Genomic DNA, 16,037 nt, shown 5'->3' with positions numbered 1-16,037 from the left:
ATACTGAACAATCCATCAATATTTGTGATCAAAACGCCATGACCATATTCAGCACGAAAACCACATTCTTAACTGTGGCAACTGTTCATGGGGAAATCACCCTGTTGTTTGTGCCGGACTACAAGTTTCCTCACTATCATGGCATGCTCTCTGTTTTCTTACAGATCATATAATTGGTGCACACCAAGTCCCTGACCTCCACCACAGAATTTTGGAAGGTTGTTGTATACGAACCCAGACTTCTACTAAGCAGTAGCAGGATTTGTGCTTCATTCACATATTTATGAAAAGTAGAAACCTAAAAACCAGATTATGTGCATAAAAGCCTGGATCTAGATATCCGAAAGGCTGGGAGACAGTGAAAGCCCAGCAGGATCCTGTAAGTCAGCTCTCTAGGTATATAAGTGAAAGGAGAATGCCTAGGAGCAGGCCTGCAAAAGTAGACATCTTTTTTATTTATTTGTGTTTTTTTGTATAGGAACTCTGCATAACTGAATAGACACTAAGCTCTGGGGAGAGAGAGAAAGAGGGGTGAAAAGGACCACAGAGAAGCAGAGATTAGAGTTGAAAGGTTTCCAGTTGTTTTTATGAGTGTCAGGTGTGTTTTGGAGTTATGCAAGTGCTGTGGCAGGTTGTTCCACAGGTGAGGCTCAGCCACTTATGAGAGTTTGACTCCTCTGGACTTGCAACGTGTTTTAATGATCAAGAGAAGGTTGGGGTTGTTAGAGAAGAGGGTTCAGGACTGGGTGTAGCTCTTGATTTTGTGCTTTAAGTAACTGGGTGCTAGGCCATCAAGGCATTTGAATGTTAAGCAGTGTTTTAAAGGTGACCTAGTCTTGTACCATCAGCCACTGGAGGTTTCTGGGATGCCGGGTTATGTTCTGGGTTTTGTCCAGGCCATTTGTAAGACTTAGAGAGGCATGTTGGTCCTTTTGAAGTGAGTTTATTTGGTAAACAGGCAGGCCAGTAAATTGGAGTTCCAGTAGTTCGGGTACTGATAGTCTGGGTATGAATGGCACCCGTTTGTGAACAATTTTTATTGGTGGAACAGTGAATTTACCAATTCTCAATTTTGAAGTTGAGGCTAAGGTCAGCACACCAAGTGATTTCCACGTATCTGGCCTTAGTTGCAATGGGCACATTTTCCCCAGAGTTAGACTTGAGTGAGGCATATGGTCTCAATTCCCTTCAAGAGGTAGGGAGGACGTAACATGAGGACTTCCGTCTTGGTACGGACTCATTCAGACTTCACCTTCCTTTTGGCTAGTGGAGACATCTCTGAATTTGATCTCTGAGCCTGTGACACACAGATATATTTGTTTCATCTGCCTAGGAGAGAAATAATGGTGTGGGGCAAATGAGGTCTGTAAGATGCTTTACATACATGTTGAAAAAAGGAATGCCAGTAGGGACCAAAGTGGTTCCCGGAGTCAGCCTCCCAAGTCTGACTTTGTGTGTCCTGTCTTTAAGGATGGATTTGAACCATTCAAACGTTTTGGCTGTGATGTGAATCTATGCAGAAAAATGTTATATGTATCATATTAAAAGCAGGTTGTTGACAATCAGCATGCAAAGTGATCCCTGGACAGATGTTTCTTGGATGTTGTCTGAGCCATTTAGGAAGGCTGTTTTGAAACCATATTTGGGACAGAAACAAGATGAATATGATCTTTACTACTACGCACTGATGTTTAAATAACAGGATCTGGAATTAATCAGCTTGAGAATATATATATATATATACACACACACATATATATATATATATATATACACACACACACACACACACACACAGCAATTTTGTAATAAAAGGTACACATAATTTTTTGCAGTAATGAACAAGTTACTTACCTTTGGTAACGAGGTATCTGGTAGAGACTCTATCTAGTTGCAGATTCCTTACCTTAGAATTCCCTGGCGTCAGCTTCGAATCCGGAGTTTTTTCTGAGCAGTATCCTGCGCGCGCGCCGTCGGATGGAGTCGTTCGGATCCGCATGCGTTGACCAGCTCCGCGTGCGTCGTCAGCGTCGTTGGAGTCATCTATGACGTCACGGTTGTCTATATAGACGCCGTCTCGGCACGCATACGTCAGTTCTTTTCCACAACTTTCCGCGCCAGAAGCACAGAGTCATGGAAGAACCGACCAATATACTTTTAACCTCTTTGACTGTTTGGAGAAAAACACTTTCATGCCTGTAAGAAAGGCAAAAGTTGCCAAAATGAAACATATACATATGTTCACATAGAAACATATACACATATGCACATGAGAAAAAATTTCCCCAGAGCGGGGAGGCTTGGGTGGGTGTAAGGAATCTGCAGCTAGATAGAGTCTCTACCAGATACCTCATTACCGAAGGTAAGTAACTTGTTCATCTGATAGAGACTTCTAGCTGCAGCTTCCTTACCTTAGAATAGATACCCAAGCTATAACCCATGGTGGTGGGTCTGAAGGAGATTTTTTTTTTTTTTTTTTTTAACTAGGAAGTCCTGCAAGACAGAACGGGCAAAATGCCCCTCTCTTCTCACCTGGCTATCCAGGCAGTAGTGCTTCGCAAACGTGTGTAAAGAAGCCCACGTTGCGGCCTGACATATGTCCACCACCGGTACGCCACGTGCTAACGCAGTGGTAGCAGCTTTACCCCTAGTGGAATGAGCTGTCAAGTCCTCGGGAGGCTGATTCTTCGCCAAAGCATAGCATATTTTTATACAGAGAACGACCCAGCGTGAAATGGATCGTTTCTGTACTGCCCGACCCTTCTTTGCACCAACGTACCCCACAAAGAGTTGGTTGTCCAACCGGAACTGTTTAGTGCGGTCAAGGTAGAACGATAACGCTCTTTTTGGGTCCAGTCGATGGAGACGCTCCTCTTCCTTAGAGGGATGCGGTGGTGCAAAGAAGGTGAGAAGGGTGATATTTTGACCCAGATGGAAAGGGGTCACCACCTTGGGGAGAAAAGAGGCACGAGTTCTTAACACCACCTTGTCAGGATATATCATTAGATAAGGAGGTTTAGGAGATAAAGCCTGCAGCTCACTCACTCTCCTGGCAGATGTAATTGCCACCAAAAAGGCTGTCTTAATAGTGAGCAGCCGGAGAGGACAGTTATGCAAGGGCTCGAAAGGAGCACACATAAGGAAGGTAAGAACCAGATTAAGATCCCACTGGGGCATAACGAAAGGCACATGCGGGAACAGATGTACAAGCCCTTTCAAAAACCTCTGTACTATAGGTGATTTAAACAGAGATGGTTGATCAGGCAACTGAAGAAAAGCCGATAAGGCTGCAAGATAGCCCTTGAGAGTCCCCAAGGAGGAACCCTGCTGGGCGAGAGACAAAATAAACAAAAGGATGTTAGATAGAGAAGAAGAAAGAGGATCAATAGGCCTCTCTGAACAATAAGAAAAAAAAAAGTTTCCAACGGCAGGCGTAGATCGACTTAGTTGAGGGACGCCTGGCTGCCAGAATGACATCGCAGACCTCGGGAGGGAGGTCATAAACCATCAACTGTCGCCGCTCAATCTCCACGCATGAAGGCGCAGAGTTGACAGGTTCGGGTGGAGAACCTTCCCCTGCTGTGCGTCAGAAGATCCTCCCGAAGAGGCAGCCTGATTGGAGGACTGATGCTCATTTTGAGAAGCTCTGGATACCAAACTCTCCATGCCCAATCCGGAGCCACAAGGATTACTTGGGCCCGGTTGTTCTTGATTTTCTTGAGAACTCTGGGCAGAAGTGGTATGGGCGGAAAAGCGTACAGGAGGCCTGAACTCCACTTGCGACGAAAAGCACCGCCTAGCTATAGCCCCCTTGGAAACTCCAACACGCAAAACTGCTGACATTGCGCGTTCTCTGCGGAGGCGTACAGATCTAACCAAGGCTCTCCCCACTGCTGAAAAAGTCCTTGCGCCACCTCTGGATGGAGACACCATTCGTGATCCTCTAAGCATTTTCGGCTGAGTTTGTCTGCTCTGGCGCTCAGAGAACCTGCCAGATGTTGAACCACCAGGGTCATGCCCTGCTGTTCCAGCCATGTCCAGAGGCGTAAAGCCTCTTGACAAAGGGTCCACGACCCCACACCGCCCTGCTTGTTGCAGTACCACATTGCGGTAGTGTTGTTCGTGAACACCTTCACCACCTTCCCTTTCACAACAGGAAGGAATGCTTTTAATGCTAGTCGGATCGCCCGAAGCTCCAACAAGTTGATGTGGAGCCCAGATTCCGCCGGAGACCAGTGACCTCTGATCTCCACCTCCCCCAGATGGCTGCCCCATCCCAGAAGTGACGCATCTGTCACTACCGTTAGATCTGGTTGGGGAAGGGAAAGGGGTCTGCCCTTGACCCACTCGCAGTTCACTAACCACCACTGCAGATCTTCCGCAGTCCTCTCCGGGATCGGTAAGATTTCCTCGATGCTGTGCCCATTGAAACTTCAGGTCCCACTGCAGAGCCCTCATGCGCCATCTGGCATGCTTGACCAACAGGATGCAGGAAGCCATGAGTCCCAGCAGCCTCAGAGTCTGTGTCACCGAGATCCAGGATAGAGGCCGAAACATCAGAATCATAACCTGAATAACCTGGACCTGCTGATCGGGAGGATAAGCCCGATACTGCACTGTGTCCAGAACAGCTCCGATGAAAGAGAGCTTCTGAGAGGGAGTCAGGTGTGACTTCGGTACATTTATAGTGAACCCCAGCGAATGCAAGAGGTCCGCCGTCGTCTGGAGGTGGGTGACGAGAGCCTGGGGCGTAGGAGCCTTCAACAGCCAATCGTCCAGGTAGGGGAAGACTGAAATCCCTGATCTGCGCAAATGAGCTGCCACCACAGCCATCACCTTTGTGAACACCCGAGGGGCACTGGTGAGACCGAAAGGAAGCACGGTAAACTGAAAGTACTCGTGGCCCACCTTGAACCGCAGGTAACGCCTGTGGCTTGGCAGGATAGGAATATGGAAATACGCATCCTGCAAATCCAACGCTACCATCCAGTCTTCTTGGTCTAGGGCAGACAAAACCTGAGCAAGAGTGAGCATCTTGAATTTCTCCTTCTTGAGGAAGAGATTGACGTCCCTTAAATCCAAAATAGGGCGAAGGCCTTTTTTCTTTTTGGGAATCAGAAAGTAGCGGGAATAACAACCACTGTCTACTTCTGATATCGGGACTCTTTCTATGGCTCCCTTTGCAAAAAGAGCTGTAACTTCCTCGCGGAGCAAAGCTAAATGGTCCTCCATCAGCCATTCCTTTGTTGGAGGGATAGAAGGAGGAAAAGACTGGAAGGGAAGGGAGTAGCCCTTCCGTATGATCTGCAGGACCCACTTGTCCGTGGTGATGGAAAGCCAGTGAGGGAGATGAAAAAGAATCCTCCCTCCAACTGGACGGACGTGATCCCGCAGAACCACACTAGGAGGGCTTGGGCGCAGTGGAGGGGGGCTGTGTGGCGGTCGACCTCTGGCCAGACCCTTTGGGTCTGATGGTACCACGACCACGTCCTCTTCCGGGATGCTGTGAAGCCTGAGGACGGTGGCTAAACTGTGGCTGGCGTGGTACCCCGCACCTCCCGAAGCCTCGGAAGGGGCGAAAGACAGACTGCTGTCGTGCCGGCGTTGAAAGGCCCAAGGATCTGGCCGTGGCTCGAGAATCCTTGAACCTCTCAAGCGCGGAGTCTGCCTTTTCACCAAAAAGGCGAGAGCCATCAAAGGGCATGTCCATCAAGCTGGACTGGACATCCCCTGAAAAACCAGTAGAATGTAGCCAGGCGTGGTGACGAAGGGCCACTGACGATGAAATCGCTCTGCCTAGCGAGTCGGTCGTGTCCAAGCCACACCGGATTGTAAATTTGGCTGCATCTCTCCCATCCTTTACAGCCTGGGTGAGAGTGTCCCGTATGCCCTCCGGGACCTGGGGCAGCACTTGCGCCACCGTATCCCATAAAGTATGGAAATAACGGCCCAATAGGCAAGAGGTGTTTACAGACCTCAATGCCAGGCTGGAGGAAGAAAACATCTTCTTCCCAAGCTGATCCAGCCTCTTGGATTCCCTATCCGGGGGAGCGGAAGGGAAGGCACCACGTGAAGTAGAGGCTTGGACAACCAAGCTCTCAGGAGTGGGGTGTTGTGTCAGGAAACTAGGGTCGCTGGGAGCGGGTCTATGGCGGCGGCCGACCGTCCTATTCACAGGAGCCCCTGTGCTGGGTTTGGACCACGTACCCAGAAGGACGTCTGTAAGAGCCTCATTGAAGGGCAACAACAGTTCCGATGTTGACACCCCCGGCTGAAGCACTTCTGTCAGGATATTTGTCCGTAGGCAAATCTAGGTCCAAGACCTCAGCTGCCCTATGCACCACAATAGCGAAAGAAGCCCCCTCCTCCGTAGCCACATTAGGAGGAGAGAGCATACCAGTATCTGGAGATGTGTCCAGTCCACTGGCCTCCCCTAGATCCTCATACCAGTCCTGCTGCAATCCTGATTCTAGAGGGTCCTCAGACCCCTCCCATTCCTCTCGTGCGTCTGGCTGTTCCAAATAATGCTCAGACAATGATCTGGGCCGAATCGGCTCAGTTGAAGTCGGAGTCGACGTTGTCGCTTCGGCTCTGGATCATCCGGAATAAGGATGGGGCTGCCGCCGGTGGTGGAATCGTCGACGTCGGACCCGGCGCCGAAGGAGGTCGACTGTGAGAGACCGGCGCCGGTCCAGATCCGTTATCGGATCCTGAGGTCCCCAACGGCGCCGAGGCCGAAGCCGCCGGTGTCGAGTCCGAAGGGGCCCCTGCTGACCCCGCGGGGCCCGAAGACCCACCCCAGGGTACAGCCCGCTCAAAGACGAGACGCATGGCCTCGTAGAATTCTTTAATTTGAGCGGGGGTCGATCCGGTCCCCGGAAAGGGGGGAAGACACAGAGTCGACCCTGGCGATGGCTCCGCAGAACCGCACTCGGAACGTCGATGTTCCCTAGACGCCTCGTCAGTCGACGGGCGTGGCGAAGACGAAGTCCACTTGGACTTCTTCTTCTTTTTGTGCCTCTTACCTTCCGATGACCTCGAATGCGAGGAAGAGGACTTGGGGCTCCGGGAGCGGTGCCGCGACCTCCTCCTACTGCGAGACCGTGACCTCCACGGAGTCGCACCGACCGAAGACGAATGTCGGGCCGCAAGAAGCTTAAGGGATTTCTCCCTCAAGGCCTTCCGCGCCATGGCCCGACAATCGGAGCACAAGGTGGAATCGTGGTCCTTGTCCTGGCACCAAAGACAAACTCGGTGCAGATCCGTCACCGACATGGTGTGATGACACACATTACACGGCTTGAATCCTGTCTTTCTCGAAGTCATGACTCCAAACAGTCCAAAAAGCATCGACAAACCGTCGAAGCAGGGTAGCTCTTTCCAAAACTGCGCTTAACCGTCACAGAAGGAAAAGAACTGTCGTACGCGCGCCGAGACGGCGTCTATATAGACAACCGTGACGTCATAGCCGACTCCAATGACGCTGACGACGCACGCGGAGCTGGTCGGCGCATGCGGATCCGAACGACGCCGTCCGACAGCACGCGCGCAGGGTACTGCTCAGAAAAAACTCCGGCTTCGAAGCTGACGCCAGGGAATTCTAAGGTAAGGAAGCTGCAGCTATAAGTCTCTATCAGATCTAATATCAAAACAGTCTTGAAGTAAAATGCTGTATGTTATGTTACAATTTGTATCTTTGTTTTTTTTTCCCTGTAATAAGAAGGTTCCTTGATTTACACAATTTTATTCAAGAGTAAAGGCATGTATGCATATAGACCTTAAAAATGCAACAAAAATGTAGGACCTTTGTCAAAAATATCTACTGTACAACATTTTTGCAGTGAATGCATTTATTTTCACCGTTTAGAAAACAAACTTCATCTATTGACTCCATTGCCTTACACTTTTCCTTTGCGATGCAGCCTATATAATCTTTGCAACAATGGCCTTCACCCCCTATGTCCATAAAAATGTTGCTTTATTATAGGATTTTATTTCTAAGGCAGCTATGGCAACACAAAATTACTTCACAATTACAATTGCCGAACACCTACCCTAACAAAAAGACAGACCTGCTGTATTTATCAGTGCTAACTTAACATGTATCAGCCAGCTTGCAACACTTGTGTGTGAGTGAGGAGAAGAGAGGAATAAAGGATTGCACTGGTGGATGACATGTGAAAAGAGATTGCAAAAACAAACTCAAAAACACTGACTGTCAAAACATTTACAAACACTAATGTTGACATATACCAATATGCAAAATCAAAACTTGTCCTGAAATGTGCTTGTACTGGAGTTTGAATAGTAAGCAAATCCTGCCCAACAGTGGGTGGGAAGGAAGTTTGACTGGACTTAGTCACTAACACAGCTGTTGCTTAAACAATGAAATATTTTGATTGTGCTTTCACCTGCTTTACCTACATCGTTAATTTGAAGTAAAAATAGCTTTAATTCTGCCAAACAAATACACAAAAGACATATGTAACCAATATGATCAATCTCTACATTTAAGATGTGGAAAAAAAAAAACCACACCCACGTTTTGTTTTAAAACCGGTTGTAAGAGGTTGTCACATAGGTCTCTGAAACTGCGTGGTTCTTTTCTGTGAAATTATTATAAGGAAAAAAAAAAACGATGCATACACCAGAAGTACACTTTTTCTAACTGGTCATGTACAATCTGGTAGGGAATTACTTCAGGACGTCTTCCCTTGTCCTTCCTCTGCTTTCTTGCACAGGTAGGCCCTTGAGGAAATTAAAGCGGGCCTTAGGGAATCAGGCAACTTAGACAACATATTGCATCACCTACAACTGTGTGACAATCAATTGCCAGAAGCCGCCCTGGGTTTGGCCTGCTAGACAACCCTACACCAGGTGAGACTCTCACCTTGAGTTACCCTTTTGTACTGCCCCCAACTTTCAATGTGGTTAGTATCCAATCTCCGGGCATGTGCTGTACTTGAGCAAATTATGCTGCTGTGCAGAACATAACCCCCTGTAAGCATATTGCTTAATTCTCTTCACAAACCCAGCAAATATTCCCTGTTCTCCCATCCACCAGACAAATGCTTGGATGCCCCGTCCTGGCACTTGTCTGAGGCCCTTGCTCTGCACCACAGCCACCAAAGCCTCCGCAGCCTGGTCTGTAGCGCCTTTCTTCAGGGTTGGGATGGCTCTGCTTCCTTCCTCCGCGATCACTTCATCCTCTTTCAGCCTCAGTGGTGGGTCGCATTGTGTCCTCTCACCATCCACTGCCGCTGCCCGCTATCTGGTGGCCCTCCCCTTGATGAGGTGACTCTGTCCGCATTCCTCCTCTTGTTCCTCTTCCTCCATACTTTATCCTTCTTCCTCCTCTGGTCGCACTTCCATTCCTTGCTCCTGCTGCACACCCTGCCTCCTCGGTCCTCCTACAAATGGGCTCGGCTCGGGCGTATCTCATTCAACCACTAGAAAGCTGTTTCATGTTTCCTTCGCGCCAACGAAGTCAACCATAAGGGGTGTGTCAGTCGATTCCCTGCCCCTTGAACACACTTTTGTCAGTTCAAGGATTTCTACTCCTTTAGTTGAAGTAGCATGTTGACAACCCTTACTTCCTAATGCCCAACTACCGAGCTTTAAAGTTTGTAGGGACAATTTGGTACACTCCTGCTGGTGGAGCACTTAGGTGCTACTTAGTGTTGCCTTGTACTAGAAACAGATCCCTGCCATGCATTCCCAAATCACCATGGCCTTATTCTGGTCTCTGAGGCAAGATGGTAGACAGCATTAAGAAAAGACGATTCTAGAAGGAAGCGAGGAAGGTGCCTGATTGTCCATATGAATATGCAATATGGCTCAACTGTTAAAAGGGTCAGCTGGGATCAAAATCTAAGTGACAGGGTAGGGAAGGAAGTTCAAACAATAGCAAAATTGCACTTTGGCCAGAGGGGCAAAAATGCTCCTACTAGCTGTGCCTGGTAGTTGTCCGCTGTCATTCAGCCCCCAGCCAAAAAAAGCAAAATATCTTGCTAGGGCTGGACAAAAAGGGACCAAGACAAAAAAAAAAACATTTGACATGCACATAAAACGGATATGCCAACACAAGATGACCCACATATACAAAAACGCATCTAAAAAAGCAACACAATTTATATAGCTTCAGTTCTAAAAGTACTGTTGGAACATCTTGAGATACTATATGAACGGTATACAGAATTCTGTTTAGGCTATTTTCCTTCTTTTTGAACTGCAATGCCAAATTCATAGCTGTCCTCTCATCTAATTACGTTGTTCACCATCTCATGATTCAATACTATAACCTGCTTATAAATAGGACTCTTGTTTTATATGTATTCTTTTACATTTACATCAGAATATGTGTGTGTGTATGTATATATATATATATATATATATATTTTTTTTTTTTCCACTGAAAGAAACAAAAGGTTAGGAAATAGAATTTAAAAAAATTTGCAACTTCACTTAAAAAACAAAGGTTACAGGGACGTTATAGTAAGGTTCTGAATTTACTTGCACAAAACCATGGAAATGCAGTGCAGCAGTAATAGTTATGGTTAGCTGAAGTAACTGTAACTCGTGCCCCCGCCATGCAGTTTTGCCCTCAATAATTTTACTGCAAATGTTACATTAATATTATGAATGATGTTATCAAAGATGTCATAAGTAATGTAATATGTGGGGTGATTAGCAGTGCATGGCGCGGGCACAGACCCACTATCCACTTTACATTAAAATAAATAAATATTAATATATTCTGACTACTGACATTAACATTTACATTTTATACATAACTTTACCATCTGTACCGTCTGTACATTGCATACTCACATATAATTTCAACCCATTCAGTTAGATCAGTGGCGTTCGAGTTGCCTCTCATTGCAACATATTTAACTTGTGTAAACGATTTTAAGAACCTCACAATTTCTTCACTGCAAAACATAAAATAAACATACATAAATATTACAAGTGATTTGAAGGTAAGAAGACTGCCAAGCTGCAACGTTAGCTTAGAGCACATGAATAGCTAGCAAACACTAGAAATTGAGAGAGCATAGCATGATTGGGTATTTAATAGCCAGAAAATAAGATACAGTGGTCTAGATGCATAAATTACATTACAAAATGTTAAGCTCTATTTGGAGAATTACAAGAGAAGAGTCACCAATGTATTCCCTATTTAATTAAATTTCCTCTGAGCCAGAGATCACCCATGTAATGAATTTAGAGGAAAATGTATAAGCCGAAGCAGCATCTGTCCACTTAAATGGTTAAAGTGAATATAATGAGAAACAACTTAAAGTTACCAAGTTGAAAACGAGAAGCACAAGATGACAAGTATTAAGCAACATAAGAAAGAACCACAATTACCGCAGAAGAACAAGTAACATTCAGAGCTGAAGGTAACTAAAGAGAAGGCACTGGTGGGAATAATGAATAGTAATAATAAGAATAAATGAAAGTTGAAGTGAAACAAGAAGAAAATGAAAGGAAAAGAAGGAACGCAGAGAAAATGGAGGATCTTCGAAGGGGTGGAGAAGAGAATAAAATGCACTTGTAACATTTTGACACTTGGGAGTAACCACTGTAGGTCCTAGAGTATAGGATTTATGTCAGATGTCCAGGTTTGCCACTTATTGTAAATGAGTTTCATTTGATGTACATTTATCACCTATGGTTATACGAAGAATCTAGCATGGCTCTATCCTCCTGGATCTATGTTTGACATGTCAGTCTTAATCCTAAGTCCCCTCCATTCACAATGTCTGGGACCACTGCTAGGTGGTGGAACATATTCGAAAGCGAACCACAGACACAGTGAATAAACCCAAAATGCTTGAGGGGCACTCCTTACCTCTCACCACTACCCATTCCTTAAAAGTCGCGTGTGCCTATGAATGGCAAAAAACAATAACTAAGATAGCAAATGTTATCAACTTTCCATTTCCATTACCACTTATCCTTGCTCTTCTGCTTTTTTTTAAACTATGATAAATGAACTAAGACATAAGTGGCAGGAGATGACATATTCTTCTGAGTCCAACACTTCTAACATGACCAATCACTCCACACCGCAATGTGGTGGCAGGTGTCTTGGGTTCCTGCATGAGTACCAGACTTTTTTTGAGACGTTTAAGTGGTTGCCTATTTGAGCCATGGGAATAACACCTTTATCCTTAGCACAGTAATGGAGAACCTCACCACCCATCAGTGGGAGAAGACTGTTAATGCTACAGATCAGTATATATGACTTTAGTCTAATTCCGTAAAAAGGACAGCCACTTGTTTTGAGCCCTGCCAGTGTCAGCATTACAATATACAAGCCCATAATGCTTATTACTCTGGTTATTCTGGATAGGAGTTTAGTCTAATTGCATAATAAGGACAGCCACTTGTTTTGAGCCCTGTCAGTGACAATATCACAATACACAAGCCCATAATGCTTATCACTCTGAAAATATCAAGCCTAGGTGGCTTGCTGGCTCTGAAGGCAGCGTATAGTTTAGGGCATAGAGCCAAGTCGTAGCTGCAGAAATCCCAGTGGTAATTGGTTAGGGGTCTAGCATGCTTCTAGCTTGCTGTCAAGCAGAAAGCTTAGAGATGCTTAGTTCATGATGAGGGAAAGAGACGTATAGTAGGTTGTGGCCAAAGTCTGCAATCCACAGATCTTCCCTGGTCCCTAGAAAAAAGAAAAAAAAACTCTGTTTTGGAGGCCTTAAATTCTTGGCAAATGTTATATATTCTCCACGGAGTTAAGTGGGTGAGATGGGTGAAAGTTCTTAGCTTTGGAAGTGTTCTGTGAGATTCCTGTGGATCCACAGTAACATTGCCTAAAAACTAATTGTCCCAAAGCATTCCAACATTACTAGCTCATCAGTGGCACCAGGAGCAGAGAACAGGTCTGAAAAAACTAAGCTCCGCACTGCAGCTGTCGGATGTTTGCCATGAATCCTCAACTACCAACAGTTATGGACTCCCTCTTCAATAACAGAAACTGAGTGGAAAAGCTGAAAACAGTGGTAATACTCGACACCCGGCTGAGCTAGTGTAGCTGGAACACTGCATTTCATAAATGCCTGCAGCTGCTGCAGCCGAAGGACTGAGAGCGCGTATTTTTTTTTTAAGAGGAAACATAAATGTAAATTACAGCTCCGGCCTTTTCTGCAGTCGAGTTCTGCTGCTAATCCCCTTCATCCGGGTTTGAGTTTGGACACAGGATGATTTCTAAGATTAACTTCCTAATTATTGGTGTGGCTAATCAATTCATTAAAACTATGTGGGACAGAATACAGGAGCCAAATACTGATTTCTAACTTGAAAACAAGTAGAACATTCAGTAAGGCTGGCATCCACGTGTGTGCTGATTACGATAAAAGGTCATAGAACGATCATATAACCAGCTCTGCAGGAGGCAGTCATGGGCACCATCTTTTTGTAGAAAGTATTACATCTAGGGCCCCATCATGCAAACAGTTTCGGGTCTGTAGTATTCGGTTTTGTGTCAGCAGTTTTGAACACATCATGTATCAAGATATATATCAGCAGCCTTTGAGTACATTAAGGACTAAGGGCCTGATTTAGATATTGACAGAAAGGGTTAGTCCGTCACAATGGTGATGGATCTCCCATCCGCCTATATGTCTCATAGGATATAATGGGATTTAGATTTTCGGTAGATGGGATATCAGCCACCATTGTGACGGAGTAACTTGTCCGAGAATATCTAAATCAGGCCCCAAGTTTGTTTAAATATCTTTTTGGGGTAACAGTAGCAAGATGTCCAATAGCACAGACAGCTCATGTTGGGAAATGGACAACTGTTCTCCCTCATGGAACAAAATAAATGCCCTTAACGTATATACAAAGTACACTACAATGATCTCTGGCAGGATACAATACATCAGATTTGTCTGACTGACTAAATACAAACCACAAAAAAAAAAAAAAAAAACACAAAAATAAAATACTGACCTCACTGACCAAACACAATAACAGACCACCATCACTCTAGTCAACAAGAAATCCCTCAACTGTGCGGAAGCAGCAACCAGACTTTAATAAGTACCACATAACTAAAGTAATGGCAAAGGTGCCCTACACTAATGCTGGTCAGACCGCATAGCATAATTATATAGGTTTCACAGAATCTAATCAATAACTAAGACTGAGTTTTAACGGTAGTCCAATTGCCCTACATGCCCTTAAACAATCTGCCTCTTACAGTTCGGGGTAGGTGAAAATGTTTTTGACAGCCAATATGAACGTTTTTATTAGGAAAAAAAACCTGGAGATGTAAGCAAGATGCAGATTTGCTTGAAGTAGCAGAGAAACAGAAAATAACTGCTGATAATCAGAGACTGCTAAATGTCAAAAACATTTTATGCAGTTGAAAAAGTTATTTACTTGGGGTAACAGCCTTTCTTGTGGATACTCTATCTACCTGCAGATTTCTTACCTACAGAATAAACCCTGGTGTCAGACTAGATCGAGAAATTTCAAGGCTGTCACGTCGCTGGTAGTAGCGATCGCTAGCTTCGTATCAATGCTGGAAGTGGTGTAAGGTAATGACACCAATGCAATATAGCCTCCTCTATGGAGCAACAACGTCAGTTTCCATCCATTTTTTCCCCCAGCCTTAGAGGTGAGTGAATTACTAAAATCGACAGAATAGTACTATACTGAAACAGATTTTAGGATCTGTCTCGTATAACACATCCATCAAAGGGAGCAGTCGGTGAGGAAACAGCAGGTAGAAAGAATATCCACCAGATGATCGATAATACAGGCAAGTACTTTTTCTTAAGGTGGATACTTTTACCTGGAGATTCATCACCTGTATAATAGATACCAGAGGAATACCCTACCACGGAGAATGGTTCATGGATGGTTAACGCAAAACTGGTCACGTAAAGTGGCAGTCCTTACGCATTTCAGAATCCAAACGGTAATTCTGGGTGAATGTGTACAGAGTCACTCATGTTGCTGTCCCCGAAATCTCTGCTATGGGAACACCTCTGGCAAGGGCAGAAGAAGTGGATTTGACTCCGGTGGAACAGGCTCTAATCCCTTCTGGAGGTCCCTTTCTGGTCAAAGCACAGCAGGTTTTTATGCAGAAGATGATCCACCTAGAAAGGGTCCTATTCCGCACTGTGTTGCCCCTCTTGGCACCACAGTACCCTATGAAGAGCTAGTCATCTAGTTTTATGTTCTTGTTGACATCCAGGAACTAGGTAACCACTTGCCTAGAGTCCAAACTACGCAACTGCTCCTCTTGCTTAGTAGGATGAAAAGGAGGTAAAAAGTTGAAATGGTGATGGACTGCCTCAGATGGAAAGGTATCATCAATTTTCGCAGGAAAGCAGCCCTGGTTCACAACCCCAATTTGTCCAAAAAATAATAATAAAAAGAGTCTTCATAGTCGGGGGCGTGGCCAAGATGGCGGCCGGAGCGGACGCTTGAGCAAAGAGCTCCGCTCGCGGCCCACCTTCTTGTTGATTATCCTGGTCTCTGCCTGGCATTATATCGACGAGGCCCCCCCCCCCCCAAACCGGGGGTGGCCCTCAAGAAACCAGATCTGGCCGCAGTTTGCCCTGTAGCGGACTAACGGGACTGATGGAGCGAGGCGCATCTGGCGCCCCGGACCGGGAGACGAACCGGCCCGTCCGAGGCTCGTGAGGCGCGCACGCTGCGGCGGAGCGGCTCCGTTCGGCTTCCCCGTGGGATCGCCGGGGATTCCAGGGCAGGTGAGCCCGGGCTGCGGCGCAACCAAGCAGTGAGCTTGCTGGTTGGGAAGCGGCTGCGGGAGCACCGCGACACCCGGCTTGGCCGCGGCCCGACGGAGCGGCCTTTAATCAGCAGGACGCGCGGAGGAAGAGCGCGGCCCTCCTGCCAGTGTTTGGCGCCCCGGACACCTCGCCAGGACATTAATTCCACCCGGAGCCACTGTGGCGCGCGTGCTGGGCCCCATCCCTCGCAGGCTCAATCTTCGAGCGCGCCGGCACCAGGACCGGGCGCTGATCCTACCACATCGTTTT

General features: G+C 46.2%; 1 protein-coding gene across 1 annotated transcript in view; it reads right to left on the bottom strand.

Moving 5' to 3' along the window:
* TCTN2 (tectonic family member 2) overlaps positions 1 to 16,037 on the bottom strand; it is a 161,519-nt gene that overhangs the window by 44,806 nt on the left and 100,676 nt on the right. Inside the window, exon 14 of the mRNA XM_069215013.1 lies at positions 10,831 to 10,934. Within this exon, the coding sequence (XP_069071114.1) occupies positions 10,831 to 10,934 (104 nt within the window). The remainder of the gene's footprint in view (positions 1 to 10,830; positions 10,935 to 16,037) is intronic.

Source organism: Pleurodeles waltl, chromosome 11 (genome assembly GCF_031143425.1).
Source record: "Pleurodeles waltl isolate 20211129_DDA chromosome 11, aPleWal1.hap1.20221129, whole genome shotgun sequence".
Lineage (NCBI taxonomy): Eukaryota > Metazoa > Chordata > Amphibia > Caudata > Salamandridae > Pleurodeles > Pleurodeles waltl.
The sequence above is the reverse complement of the archived record's forward strand: the minus strand, read 5'-3'. Positions and strand labels throughout refer to the sequence as shown.